Source organism: Phascolarctos cinereus, unplaced genomic scaffold (genome assembly GCF_003287225.1).
Source record: "Phascolarctos cinereus isolate Bilbo 61053 unplaced genomic scaffold, phaCin_HiC Scaffold_7;HRSCAF=346, whole genome shotgun sequence".
NCBI classification, from domain to species: domain Eukaryota; kingdom Metazoa; phylum Chordata; class Mammalia; order Diprotodontia; family Phascolarctidae; genus Phascolarctos; species Phascolarctos cinereus.
This window is the reverse complement of record NW_027556180.1, coordinates 151375-166303: the sequence shown is the minus strand read 5'-3', so window position 1 is coordinate 166303 and position 14929 is coordinate 151375. Positions and strand designations below refer to the sequence as shown.

Here is a 14929-nt window from a genome sequence, read left to right as displayed (position 1 = left end):
CTCAAACAGAAAGAAGGCTCCTTGGGGGGGGGGTGGGAGCCACTCACTCTGGCCCACAAAGGCAAAGATCGGACAGCACATCCCCCCACGCCTAGCCACAGACATGTGGCTGGGCACCCTCCGTCATGGAGGGGTGTGGATGCCCCGGGGCCCAGCCCTCTCACCCTTTCCTTTCCTAGCTGAGAGAAGGGGTCGGGGGTGGGGGCAGGAAAGCAGCCTTCACCTATCAAAAAGCCGACCTCAAACATGCCTAGTCAGACGGGGCACCCCTAGGAAAGGGGACCCTCAGTCTGTGAAAAGGTCTGCCCTGGTGGGGTGAAAGCAGCTTTCCTCCCAAACCTCTCTGGCATCCCACAAGCTCTTTTCCCTCCTCCCTGAATAGTTTCTCCTTTCCCTCCTCCCTGAATAGTTTCTCCTTTCCCATTCAGAATTTAATTCTCCAGGTTTTCGAAGCCCCTTCCCTCTTCTCAGCTGCTGGATCCAGCTGAACCCTCTGCAATCTGCTCTGCCTGCAGAGATCTGTCTGTCCCCTCGGACACCATGTCCACTCAGCCTAGCCTAGGTGGACACCGTTCACTCCTCTTTGTGTCTCCCGGGGTCCTCCTCTTTCCCATCTGCAGCGGTACCTTCCTTAAGGCCTCCCTGCCTTCCTGCCTCCATCTAGGGCTCTGAGCCTGGGGCTTTATTCCCTCAGTGTCTCTTATGTATCTCACCAGGTGCCCACCCTTCTTCTCACTGTGGGGCCTTGCCATTCACCAAAAGGAAAGTGGAGAGGGAGTGAACAGTGGCTGACCAAGAAGGGGGAGGTCTGAGGGTGGCATCTGGTCTTCTGGTCCCAGGAAAGTGGGGAGGGAGACAGGAATCCTAGAGGCCAAAACCCCAAAGCCCAAGGCCTAGACAGCAGCTAATGCGCCCCCAAAAGATGAAACTGACTGTGCTGAGCACAGGTCTGGCAACAGTCTGCCCAGGAGCCAGTAAACTGATGCAAATCTGGGAAAACAAAAAAGAGCAAAGACCTTCCACCGGATCTGTTTAAGCAAATTCCTGGTGCCCAGAAATGGGAAGTGGAGGAAGGAAAGTAGATCTGCTTACAATGGTTACACGTTAAAATTCATCACTAAAGGTCAGGAAGGCAAGGGAGGGAATGAGCATTTATGCAGCACCTGCTGAGTGCTAGCTCTGATCTTCACAGGACCCTGAGGAAACTGAGGTAGTAGAAGTGAAGTGAGTTAACCAGTCACCCAGCTATTCAGGGTCTGAGGCCAGATCTGAACTCGGGTCTTCCTGATTCCATGCCCAGCCCAACCATGGTCCACACTTGACTTCCTGGCCAAGAGGAGAGAGTGGACAGGCAGTGGGCAGTGGGAGAGGACAGGGAGAATGGGAGATTTTGTTCTTTAAACCAGCACAAGAAGGACAGGCCCCCACCCCCTTGTCCCACACTAAACACCTCGCTCTGGAGGAGATGTGGTGCACATGAAGGGAACCAGCAGGTCGGGGCTCTGGGGCCCAAACACAGCAGGGACAGCCTTTTGGAGAGAAGGATGATCCCCAGGGCTGAGCGAGGCCTCTGCCTTGTGCTCCCACAACCCTACTGGAGTGCCGACAGGGGAGGCAGGTTGGGTCAGGAATCTCTTCAGGGGCACGGGGCGCCTCTCAGACGCCAGACGCCAAAAAGCACAACTTACCATCTGCTCCTGTGCGCTCCTCCGGGCCTGCGAGAATGCTTGCTGAAGTTCACCCAGTGCAAGCTCCGACTCATGGGTTCTGATCGCCAGGGCCGAGATCTGTGGTGGAGCAAAGACAAGTCCGTGACCTTGCTGGCCCTTCTCCCACAGCTGGACTCCAGTCCACCCATCGACCGCATGTCTAGCTGCCCCACCCCCTAGGACAACACCCTTTGGGAAAACAGAGCAGAGCAGGGGGCGGCCTCCAGTGGCAGATGCTTTGTGGACACGACTCCCAGGACCAGCCGGTGATCAAGGCTGACCTCCCTTCCTGTGAGCGCAGGTCCAGGCTCAAGGAACACCCCCTCCCACTCCACCCTGGTCTCTCGTGGGGGTGCGCCCACCTGATGCCCAGACTCCTCTGAGCTCTGCCTCATCAGCTCCTCCAGCTGCTGTTTGTCCTTTGCTGTCTTCTCCAGCTGGTCATTGGCTTGCCTGAGCATGACCTGGAGCTTCTTCACCTGCAGTGGCATCAACCGAAAAGCTCCAACACATGGGACAACAGCCCAGCCCCGTCCTAGGCGTGCTCTGAGACCACAGAGACCTGTGTGAACTAAGCTGATGCCTGAAGCATGACATGTCACGATCTTAACAGGCATGGACTAAACTCATTAATCTGGGCTCTGCTAATTCAGAGTTAAGAAGAATGGTGGCCATAAAGCCTTCAGGCCTGCAGAGCTCATCACAAATACCTCATCCTCACAACCACCCTGAGAGCTAAGGGCTGTTATTATCCCCATTATACAGAGGAAGAAGCTGAGGCAGACAAAGGTGAGCACACAGCTCTCACAGGCCTTCCTGAGCTCTACTGGACCCCCAGGGCAGCAGGGACAAAGTCCTTGCTTGGTGTGGGGTGAGAGATAACCAGACTGGTCTGGATGACCTAATTCCTGCCCGGTCCCAATCTGTGATTCCCTCCCACTTTTGACAGTGGCTCTGGAGCTTCAGAATTCGAGAGGCTACTTCCTAAAGGCCCTGTGCCATCCCAATCACATTGTGGGACCACCGTTCGAGGGCCTTCCCAAGGCCCTGGTACCCCACCCAACTCCTGGGAAAGGCCGTCTACACTCACACCCCCCCCACTTGCTCTCCTCTGGATCTGTTCTCCCCAAAGTGGCCACACTCGAAGGTCCCTGCTCAGTCGCTGTCCTTTTCGGCTTCTCTGCCATGTCTGACGCTCTCCTTGCTGAATCTATCGTCTCTCTGCTCTGGGCTCTCCCTTCTCCTCCCCACTGATTGGACTGCTCCTTCTCAGTCCCTCCCACACCTATGGGTGTCCCCGTGCACCCAGGAAGCTCCTTCTTGGTCTCATCACTGCTCTCTGTCCCTGGGATTGGAGGCAGAGCCATGAACGCCAGTCTCCACTGAGGAGAGGGCTCAACTCTCACCTCATGGTTCTTGTGACTCCTCACCCATGCCCCCTGATCCCCCCCTCACTTTTCAGGTTCCTTTTCTGTGTCATCTTCCCTTCTTACACTGTGGGCAAGGAAAGTCTTTTCTATTCTTAATTCATTGTGAATGGCACAGTGCCTAGAGCACATAGTAGCTCCTTAATACTTCATGACTACTGGCTGAAAAACGGAGGCTAAGAACAAGTAGTTCACCCCCAGCATTCCCCCAGCAGAGAAAGTGCATTGGGACCTGAACGGCAGCAGCCTCCAAGTCCTTCCTTCCACAGCTGAGGCCCTGAGAGAGGGAGGGACTTCTCCAAGGCCACCAAGGGCCTATGTGAGCGTGGGGGACTGTGACTATGTGGGTCAGCCGGACTCCAAGAGTCCAGGGCAGGCTCCAAAGCCTTAGTTTCAAAGCCCAGCTCTCCCACTGGTCTAAGTGCCCTAAGCCTCCATTTCCTTCTCTAGGAAGTGAGGATGATCACACTTGCTGCAGCAGCAAACCTCAGGTGTCCCTCCCACACCTAATGACTTCAGTCCAAGAAGGCAGATATCTCTTGGGAGCAGAGGCTGGGTCTCCAAGCCCTGCCAGGCAGAGTAATTCAGCAGCCTCCTCTGCCCCTTCAGGCCAGAACCTCCCCAGCTCCTGTGCTTGCTACCCAAGCTAGTCATGGTAGCCAAAGATTCAGCTGATGATAGTGAGGCCAAGAGTGGATAAAATGGCTGGCATCATATGGCCAGGTGGCATTCTTTAATTATCAGCACGAATTGAAGGAAAGGGCCCCACCTTGGCTGGTCCAGAGGTGCTCACCTGGTCTCGGGTCTCCGCCTCCTGGGTCTGGATGCCCTGCAGCTGCTTTTCATAGTTGGAGCACATGTCACATCTCCGGCCAAGCTTGTTCCCAGCATTCTGCACCTAAGGACCACAACCGCCATGTCAAAGGCAGAGGAGAGTCTTCCATGGGAAGGGGCCTGCCCAGAGCCAACACCCTCCTGGGAGAGGAGTCTTCTCTTCAGGTCCCCTTAGGAGGCTCACCACCAGCAAATTATGAGACAGGAAATGCTACAAAAAAATGTTCACAAAGCTGACAGAGGAAAACAGCCATGACCTGACCATCGGGGCGGGGAGGGGGAACACCATGAAAACACTCCACAAATGCACAAACGATAGTAACACCTCTTACAAATACAAAACCAGAAGCCTTCCCCATACATTCATCATGTCATGAGTCACCAGAACCTAAGCTTCCCCATAGCCCCAAAGGAGGGGAGGCAAGCATTCTCCTCCATGGGAACAGGAAGCTCCAAAGAGCCTTCACCTCTGGCCCCCAGCTGGCTGGGCTCCCCCCTGCACTGTAACAGTGACCTTAAAAAATCCTGCAACGTCACTTTCCCCTGAGCTGTGCAGTGGCTGAATTTCAAATCGTTTTGGAAGGAAGAATTGCAAATGGGCTGTGACCCTCTGAGCTGCCTCTAGCTGTCCTCAAGAAATGACATCCCTTCCTGTCCCATGCATCCTGAGAGGCCACCGTCCCCTCTCAATCCCACATGTGTACATACATGCACATGCACACATATATGAATCTGAGCACACATGTATGTACACACACACACACATACTCCAGACCTAGAGGAGTCTGACCTTGGGAGGGCACGCGCACACACACGCGCACACACACACGAATCTGAGCATACACATGTACACACACTTTCTAAACCCTAGAGGCTGACCTAGGGAAGGAGTATGTGTGCACGCGCACACACACACACACACACACCTCCAAACCCTGAAGGAGGCTGACCTAAGGAAGGCCACTTGTACAACACTTTAAAACAGAACTTGGCCATCCTACTTTAACAGCTGGTTCTTTCCCCCCTGAGGTGCAAAACTTCCTTCTCAGTTTTAGGCGGAGAAGTAGAGCCTGTGCTGGGATAAACCAGTTCTCCTCTCAGAGAATCTTCAGAAAACTCCCGGTTAGCACGAGCCCAAAGTAACAGATACTCGGGCCGGCCGCACTGGCAAAGGGCTTCCACACAGCAGATCTAAGCAGCATGAGAAGTAAAAAGTGAATCAGGAAGTCACCTTCGAGAGCAAGAAAGAGACCACTCACCTCCTTCTGCAGGAGATTCCATTCAGTCTCACTGACGAGGCGGTAGCCGCTCGGAGACACATATGCACTCTCCACCCCCTGTGTAACGCTGGAGAGGAGCGAAGCGGTCTCTTCCTGTTCAGGAGTCATGGCCTTAATGGCCTTTTCCTGATCTTTGGTCAACATAAACCCACTCGGCATCTGCAGGGATCCCAGAGAAGCTGTATCAAAGTTCTCAGACACTGAATCTGCTCCCACCAGCGGTCCAAAATCAGATTCATCGAGGTTCCCGGCAGACTTTGCTTTGTTGTTATACCCCAAAGTTTTGGACTGTAGTGATCCCGAGGTTCCCAGGCTGTCTGTGGACTGCGCCCTCCGAAGTCCTTCTTTAAACACGTCACCATCCTGTTTGCTGAAGGGATCGCCTGATGGCAGCAGCAAGTCAGCATCTAATGAATGGACTGAGCCATGTGTGCTATCTAAATGTTCCTGAAGATTCAAAAGAAAACAAAAAGGAATGAAGACACACTCTTGAGCCATACAAGTCCTGGTCCCTTCTTTCCCTAAGGAAACATGAACGTGCGTTAAAAGCATCATGCATTTTCCCTTCATAATAATCCTAGGAGGTCAGTGGGTGGAGATATGAGAAGGCTCCAAGCCCAGGCCTCCTTCCTCTGGGCCTGTGCCTGGGGCTGCTCCGCCATGATGAGTGAGTGCATCAACTGGGGAAAGCCCAACACAGGAAGAAATCAGGCTGCAGAAAAGGACCAATCAGAGTCAGAGCTGACAGGGCTTCCCACTAGGAGTAACTTCCTATGGCCTCTAGTACACGAGGTTTCAACACGGGCAACAAAGAAGGAAGCACATTTTGTGGCCTATTAAATGGTGTTTGAGCATTGCTGTAAAACAACTAGGTGAGACAAGTGCCAATCCCCAAGAACGGAGCTCGGGCTCTGGAGGCCTCAGACGAGGGGGCAGAGGCGACCTCACTGCAGTGACTGGCAAAGCCTGGCTCGCCTGAGGAGGCCGGGACTTTACCTCCTCAGAGGGAGGGAACGGCTCGTCCTGCGTCAGAGCAAAGACCACAGGAACCTTGACCTCCTCTTCGGCATCCATCTTCTCTGGCTCTTTCCTCTTGTTGACTCTTTCCTGCTCATCTTCCTCCTGAAACCAACAAGACCCCACAGAGTGACCAGTGCACCCCCTGTGAGGCCTCACAAAGCATCTACTGTGCGCCACAGAGACTGAGTAGCTGAGACTCTTCTTAACTGCTGGACCCCGGCCTGTCCTTGGCCAGCCAGCGGCCCTCCCTCGTGAGCCTTGTTCTCTCCATCCACTGCTTGGCCAAGCGTCCGTCCCTGAGGCTGGGCCCTCCCAGCAGCCTCCAAGGGCTCTGTCTGCCCAGCAGGAGTGGGCTGGGCTCCAGTGAACCTATCTCACCCCACACACCCCAAGATGTTCCAGTTGAGGGAATGGTGAGCTCCTCTCACTGCTAATGCTCAGAGGGCACTTCAAGGCTTGTGAAGCGCTTTGCACATGTGGTTTTGTAGGTGCTAGGATTATCCCCATGTTACAGAGGTGGAAACTGAGGCAAGCAGCAGTCCAGGGACTTGCTGGGTCGGGCAGGATCCGCATCTAGGGCTCTACAACCCCCCGGTCCGGCTGTCCCCTCCCCTCTCCCCCGGGCCGCACCTGGTCTCTCTTCTTGCGCTCTTCCACTTGTCTCAGCTGCTCCGAAGTGAGCACCACCTCCAGACGCTGCATGTCTCTCATAAGCAGCCGCTGGGACTCCAGGAACTGGTCATTGGCCCTCTGCCAGGTGTGTTTGAGCTGGTTGTGCTGCTGCCGCTCCTGCTCCAGGAGGTGGCAAACTGGGGAAGCAAAGGCCAAGTATGAGCCTTGGAGAGCTGGGACTCCTGTGCCCAGGGGCCCAGAGCTTGATTCCCGCCCCCCGCCCCGACCTCCACCTGTGGGGCCGGCCTCCGAGTGCTGGGCTCCAGGGCAGACACATGGCTAACGGGGCAGAAGGCCGAGGCTCTGCTGATCCGAGGGGCTGGTCAGGACACTGTTACACACGCACACACACATGCATACACATACTTCACAAACATACTCACACATCTGTCACGTGCACATATAGCCTCACACATACATACTCATACACGCATACCCTCACACACATACTCTTGCACATACATAGCTTCACACACACATACACACATTCTCAGACACACTCACACACATGCATATACACATGTGCTCACATACAAGCCCAGAGCAAAATATAAGGCAGACTATAACAGGGGCAAACAGGAGAGATCTGGAACTACCTTCACCTACCCCCCAGAGCTGGGCCTTGAAGGAAGAGAAAGATGTTCCCAGAGATTAGGAAGGCAGCAGGAGACCCACTAAGACTAGAAAATCCCACAACGTTGAGACTGAACAAGGAAGACACCCATGAGGACCGGTTTATGGGCTGCTCCACCCCCCCTCACCCTGTGGGTCCCCACAAGGAAGACACTTGGGAGTGAACTGAGCAAAGGACCCTCCTTAACGCGATCCCACTGGGCTCAGAGACTAGCGGCAATCAGGCCTCTTGGCCTGTCCTCCACCAGGATGCCCAGGAGTCCTTGACAGACGCGATGACACAAGAAACTTTGTTCCATGACCCCAGAGAAGCAGCCCCAAGCAGGGCCTACAAGGGGAAGGGGATTCTCTGCAGGCGAGGCCCTGACCATCCCAGAAGGGGAAAGCCTAGAGAGGCCTTGCGGACGGCAGCCGCAATGAGCCAGAAGGGACAGGAAGGCAGGGGAAGCAGCCTAACCCTAACCCTAATCCTAAATGCACGCCCAGCCCCTCCCTCCTGACAGACCTTTCCCCTGCTGACAAATTCAGCCCAAAGACAGCCCCAGGCCCCAGCTGAGAGAACAGCAGGGTCACCCACCATTTCTACCCACAGACCACCCTGAGGAATCTTCCCTTTGACTCAATTACCAATGAATGTCTGTCTGCACAGCATTTTGGACTAAGTGGTCAAAGACCCAGAAACTGCCACTGAGCCAAGCTGTCACTCACTGCAGGAATTGGGCCCCAGAGCAGCTGGGGGCATTCCTGGCCTAGCTCCAGAAATCACGGTTGACCTTGAGAAGCGAGCGTGCAGGATGGCAGGGGGGCAGGCACCCCACCCCATTCTAGGGTCAGCAGGGGAGCAAGTCACCAGGAGACAAGGGAGATGCCACAGTAACAAGCTGGACATGTGAAAGGTGCCCTCTCTGAGCAGGATTTGAACACAGCCCAGCCCATCCTTACCTTCATGCAGCTCTTTCCGAAGCTTCTCTGCATCTTCTTGTAAGACAGACTTCTGGGTATTCAAGACAGCCACGTACATCTCAAGATCGGTCCTACAAGACTTCTCTGCTTCCAAATAGTGATTCAGCTCTCTCACCTGAAAGAAAGGCCCAGCTCTGTATGCTCACAGTGCGCCCTGTAAGGACTCGGACTCGAGGCCTGCCCATGACTTGGATCACAAACTACTGGAGGACAATGGCTTCAATAATAACCCCATCGAAAGACTAAGTTTCTGCTAAACAGCTCCCCATGCTGAAAACATCACTGGGAAACACATAAGACCCAACTAGCCAGCTGGCATCTTCACTGGCATGGCGTGAAGGTCATCAGTTCATCTAAGAAGACTCCCACATCCCAGGCCCTCCCAATCACTCCATTTATGACCCGACCCTTTCATCCAGAGTGTTCGGGACCCACTTAGATATCATCTCAACCACACATCCTTCTCTTCCTGGCATATTTTGGCACCTGCCACTCAGGAATGTTCTATTCCTTCAGCCAGGCCCTCCCTAATGGACTCCCTCTCCCACACCCCACATGGGCTGTGCCAGGCCTTCAACTTCTGACTTTTCATCCCCACCCCTCCATCTCAGCAGAGGCACTCAGCAACTACTTTGCCCCCCAAACAGAGGCTGTTCCCATGCACTCCCCAACCCTCAAAGCCTCAAACCCTATCCCAGACACCTGGGAAAGCCATTTCAGTTCTATGTGTCACAGACTCACAAAGATGACCAAAAGGAGTAAAATACGTGCTGTTGGCGGGGCTGTGGGCAAAGAGGTGCAATGATGCAGTGCTGGTGGAGTTGTGGACTGCTCTGGCCATTCTGGAAATCACTCTGGAACCATTACCAGATTACCAAACTATGCCTACCCCATGACCTAGTGGTACCACTACAAAGCCTATACCTCCTATCAAGAAAGAGGAAAAGCATCTCTAGGTACAAAAACACTCAAGCCCAAATCACTGGCACCTATGCCCAAGGCCCACCCCAGCCCACCTAGATCACCTAATTAGCCTACTAGAAAATCCTTTCACTGTTGCCCCAGGCCCACCCCAGACTACTTACCACTCCTTAATCCCATCCAGATCCTTCACTGTCTCACCCCCCGTTAAGTGGCAGGCTCAGTAGGAACCCTACCCACTCCTACCCCTTCACTGGAAAGTTTGAGTGTGTGAATTCATTCCAGGCACATGCTGCCCTGTACTGTACCCTGACATTTCGTGGTTCCCAGCAATCCCAAACTGCATCAAAACCATGAGTCCCAGAGGTTTGAAGATGAAAACACATGACCTGCTGCTGATAAGAAGAATGAGACCAAAATGCAGAGATGGCCAAGCTGGGAACTTGTTTTGCTAGACCATGCGGCTGTGGATAGAAGACTTCTTTTCTGGCTCACAGTGGGGTGGGTAGGGAATAGTGGAAGGCACAGATTCGTTTTTTAAAACACTTGTTAATTTAAATATTAAGATGAAGGGAGTAAGAAAGGGGAGGGGGAAGAGAGGAAGGAAGGACATATAAATGATAATCCTCCTCGCCAGGACCACACCCCACCTCTTTGTGCTCTTGCTCACAGTGTCCTACCTAGAATCCAGTCTCTTTGCTCTGCCATCTTTACTCACCCCGGCCTCATGGAGGCTCCATTCATTAAAAGCCCTTCAAGCTCCCCTATGTCCTGTCCTCCCAGTCACAACCCTAACTGCCTCCTACAAAAAGCCACCCATTCCCATGTCCTTCTCTGCCGCCCTTGCTGGTTCATTTTCCAACCCCTTGCAATAAGGTTTGCAGATTCCCATCCCCCCCATGCCTCCTCCAAAGCAGCTCTCCCCCTCTTACCTGCCCCCCACAGCCTTTTCTCAGGGCTCACCCTTGTCACCCACCAGTCACTGCCAGAGGATCAGGGGAAGCTGATGGAGAAAGGGCTTAAACGATTCGGCTGCCATCACCCTGTGGGCCAGACAGGCTCTTTCTCCCTCAGACAACCAGCCAGACCCTTCAAAAGCTTAGGCTCCAGACAGACTATTTCCCAGTGTTCTGGCTCGGCCACTGGCTCGCTACAAAATCACCAACTTAAGTGCGGTGAGGCACCCCGGGCCCACTCCAATAACCCCTAATCTTTGTAAAGCCCACCCTGCCCATGAAGCTTCAGGGATTCCCTAGGAGAACCCTGGACTCTCTCATCTCATCATTCAAAGTCCTGACTTTCCAAGCTTACAGTCTCTCACGTGCACGCTCACACTCATCTCTCAGAGGCTCCCCAGAGACGTCCATCACCCACCCTGGAGACCTTGAGACAGGCAGCAAACTCCAACAGGAATGGGAATGCAGTGTACTACTGCCTGGCCCTTCTACTAGCCACTCCGCTCCCTGAGAATTCCCAGTCTCCTGTATCTTTACTAGGATGAATGCCCCAGGGCAGGGATGGGATATTTCTAGGACTTCCCGCCCATGGAGTCCTCTTCCCTGACAAAGTCACTGACCACACATTATCAGTTAACATTTTTTTGGTTAAGTCTTAAGGATTTTCTACACATACAACCAGGTTTTAGCTACTCCAATACAAAGGATTTTTTTCATCTCTTCCTCTCTTTTAGAAAAATCTGAAACAAAAATCTACTACAGTGAGTGAATGAAGGAAAGTCTTTAATTACACTTCTCATGAGAGAAGCGGGCACAACGCACTTTAGTAGCACAAGGGCACTGGTTCAGTGGTAGAATCAACTTTTAAACCATCAGTAAGATCCATACTCCACCCTCAGGACTCCCGTTGGTCTAGTTCATCTGAGTTACAGCCTTCCTGGACAGCCCATCGCATGTTCATCCATGTTCTGTTAACTCTGCCTACTCCGTGGGTCCCATGTTCAAAAATGGCAGCTATCTCTGCCCTTGGGGTGTGTCAGTTCATATTCAATAAGCTTATCAAGCAAGCTGTGGAGAAAAGCCTTTGCCAGGTGGAGGCCCTGTCCTTGAACCTGGCTGCTTGCAACTGGTTTAGCCTCTAGAGCTCTTTCTTAAGAACTAGTTGTTTACAGAAAAGTTGGGAGCACTTTCTGATTGGTTGAGGGACTACCCACGAGATCTTGGAATTTCTTATCCTGCTGTGGAAGCCCAGCCCCCTGAAATCTTTCTTACACTCTCGCTGGGGCAAAGGGGAAGGGGCCAGTCCTGCTCTCTCTTTCTCATAGGCTCCCCTCCTCCTTTACTGCTTAGGGATGGGAATTCTGCGCTCCTTGTCTTAGAAATGAGGGTTGTTGGGTTTTTTTAAAAAAACCTCATTAAGAAAAAATGCCATTTCCCAATTCTGGCAATTTTCAATATTGTTTTAAGTAATACAGAGGCTGTATTTTCATCTCTTGAGAAAACCATGTAGATTTACTGTGGCTACAATTAAACTTTTCCTAATCCCTTTGTTGGCTCAGGAAGCCCTGTCCTTGTACTTGATTGGCTGATCCATTTCCCACCTACCTTGGGGCAGCCCTTTCTACTCCTTTCCCCACAGCAGCCCACCCTGGGGTCCCTCCTCCTCTGATGAAGTTCTTGAAACAAGTCCCCTTGCCCCTCATCTGGACTGTCTCATCTTCATGATCTATGCCTCACTCTCCCATTTGTCCTATATGTCTCCTTTGGACACGGTTGTCTGCAGGCTGTCTCCCTCATCAGGACTGTCAGTGGCCTTTCTCTGTGCCCCAGCACTTAACACAGTCACTTAATAATGTGGTCACTTAATAATGCAGTCACTTAATAAATGTGGATAGAAATGCCCTCTGCCACACCTCTGACGAGTGGTCATCCCCCTCCCACTCCCACCCCCTGGAAGTCAGACTCTCAGCGAGGGGGAGGGGAGCCCATCTCCTGCTTCCAGAGGCAGCTGATCCCAGATTTTCTGACCTCCAACCCAGATCCACCCTTTCCTTGGGGCCAAGGAGAACAAGGGTAGACCAGGCCTGACCCTAGCCCTGTTCTGTGGGGCTGCCTTCAGGGGGCAGGGACCTTTCTCTCTTCTCTTGTTGGGCTCCAGCCCAAGATGGGTGAGAGAGCAGGTGTCCAGGAGATAGCGAGTGGCTGAAGGCAGCGTTGCCAGCCCAGCTATCCCAAGAGCTGGAGAGGGCAGGGACTGTCTTTTCTTGGCATGGTGACTGGTACTTAATGTTTACTGACCAACAACCTCCTTCTCCAGAGCCTCCTGGGCTCTCTTGGACTGACTTTAGTCCTTGGTAACTGTGGGGTCACCCTAGGCTTCAAGTCATTTCCCCCAGGGCTAAGAAGTGGAGGGGGGAGCCTCCCAGGCCTCAGGAATTCAGGCCCGGGCTAGGGGCTAGGTGTTTTAAAAGTATTATCTCATTTAATGTTCCAGGGGCTGACACTATGCCCAGAGTACTTAGAAGGGTTAGTGAACTAAACTAGGACTTAAAGTCCTAGTTTAAAGTTTAAAACTACCTAGTTAAAGTTTAAAACTACCAAAGACAGGCGTGGGGAGGGACCCACCGAGCAAGGGGATGTGTGGAGGTTTCAGTTTGGCAGCTCAGTGAGAAAGGGAGGGAGCAGGGGCAGGGAGCCTGAAGTGGGAGGGTCTGGCCAGAGGACAATGGAGGGAAGAGTCACCATATGAAGGGGCTTGGCCATGGCCTGGCCGTGTGGGCAAGGACCAGGGGCTCCTGGTTTACACAAAAGAAACAGGGGAGGGTGTGGGGGGAAAGAATGAGTCGGACAGTCTGACAGGCTAGGACTCGGGGCTACAGGAGAGATCTGGGAGTCCTCAGCACAGCAGAGACCATGAAGCCCCCAGGAACCGAGGTTACCTAAAGAGGGTAGAGACCAAGGCTCCAGGACCCAGCAAAGGAGCAGGACAGAACAACTGGCCAGGGAGGGAGAGAACTCAGAGAGAGCAAAAGCCCCTGGTGAAGAGAGGCCACATCCGCCCTCCACCCCTGTAGTATATAGTGTGCTCTTAGCTCCCAAGGCTTTATTTTTCAGTGTTCCCAGTGCAAATCTGTCCCTTGTGGTCTCAATACAATTGTCCCCAACCAAGCTGTTAAACTGCTCAGCCTGACAGTCCCCAACACTATTCCTTCCAGGGGCCCTCCCTGCCCTGCCCTGCTGGGCCTCCCTCGCCTCGGCTCTGCAAACTGGATTCTGGATGGTCTCTTCCAGCCTTCTCACCAGGCCTAGCCTTGTTCATATTCTAAGTGCTAACCCAACCCTTTTTGATTCAGTCGTTCACCAATTCATTCTCATGTACTCTATTCCAGTGTGCTGCCCTTTTCTTGGGGGCGCTGCAGTGGATAGAGCACCAGGCCTGGAGTCAGGAAGGCCAGAGTTCAACTCCAGACTCAAGACACTCACTGGCTGTGTCCCCAGGCAAGTCACTTCACCCTGTTTGCTTTAATCCACTGGAGAAGGAAATGGCAAAGCATGCCAGAATCTCTGCCAAGAAAACTTCATGTACAGAATTGCTTGCTATAGTCCATGGGAAGAAAACCCTTTTCTTATTCACCTTTTTAACAAATTCTGCTGCAGAGGGGGTTGAATTTCCCTACAAAGACCAAATTTCTCCTTGCCTGCCTTGAAGGTCTTTCTTTATGATGGTTACCTAATTCCATCGTTTATGATTCCTCCAGGTCAGCTATTTCCAGGCACCAGCCCACCCTCCATTCTGAGGCCAAAAGGGGTTTTCCTAAAGCACAGATCGGATCCTGCCCCCGTCCTCCCCTACCCTCCCCATAAGCTCCAGTAGCAAACTGCTACTTCATTGCTCCTTTTCTAACCTTCTCACACCCTCCTCCCCGACATGGCCTCCGGCTCTTCCACAAACAAGACATTACATCTCTAGGGTGACCCACCAAGCCTGGAACACTCTCCTCCCTCACATCTTCCTCCTGGCTTTCCTGGCTAGGGAAAAGTCCCATCAAGAAGCCCACCTTCTATAGGAAGCCTGGATGGAGGGCTAGGCCCAAGGTCAGAAAGACCAGGGTTCAAATCCAGCCTCGGATACATCCTAATTGTGTGACCCAGGGAAAGTCACTTGACCTGTCTGTGCTTCAGTCTCCTGATCTGCAAAATGAGGATAATAATAGCATCTCCCTCCAGGGCTGTGATGAGAATCAGATGAGATAAAATTTGTAAAGCACACAGCACATTGCCTGGCACACAGTAAGAGCCAGATAAAGGACAGCTAGTATTATTATCATTATTATTCTAGCACCTTCGCCTACTGCTGATGTCCATTTCATCCCACCTCAGGTGTGCCTGTACCTAAGCTGTTTCCAGTACTGCTGTCTCCCCTATTAAGGATGACTTCTGCCTCTCTTTGTATCTCCAGTGCTTAGCACAGTACCAGGTGCACAGTAGGCACTCAATACCCACCAGTTTGTCTC

General features: G+C 52.8%; 1 protein-coding gene across 3 annotated transcripts in view; it reads right to left on the bottom strand.

Moving 5' to 3' along the window:
* The window catches only part of RABEP1 (rabaptin, RAB GTPase binding effector protein 1), a 61161-nt gene that overhangs the window by 4368 nt on the left and 41864 nt on the right, over positions 1-14929 (bottom strand). For 2 of the 3 annotated variants that reach the window (XM_020964697.2, XM_020964698.2), the window contains exons 6-12: positions 8518-8653; positions 6901-7079; positions 6247-6372; positions 5230-5697; positions 3930-4034; positions 2072-2188; positions 1689-1787 (exon numbers count right to left, since the gene is read on the bottom strand). In XM_020964697.2, the coding sequence (XP_020820356.1) occupies positions 1689-1787; positions 2072-2188; positions 3930-4034; positions 5230-5697; positions 6247-6372; positions 6901-7079; positions 8518-8653 (1230 nt within the window). Of the gene's footprint in view, positions 1-6; positions 991-1688; positions 1788-2071; positions 2189-3929; positions 4035-5229; positions 5698-6246; positions 6373-6900; positions 7080-8517; positions 8654-14929 lie in introns of those variants that run through there. The other variant, XM_020964699.1, reaches the window with a different exon arrangement.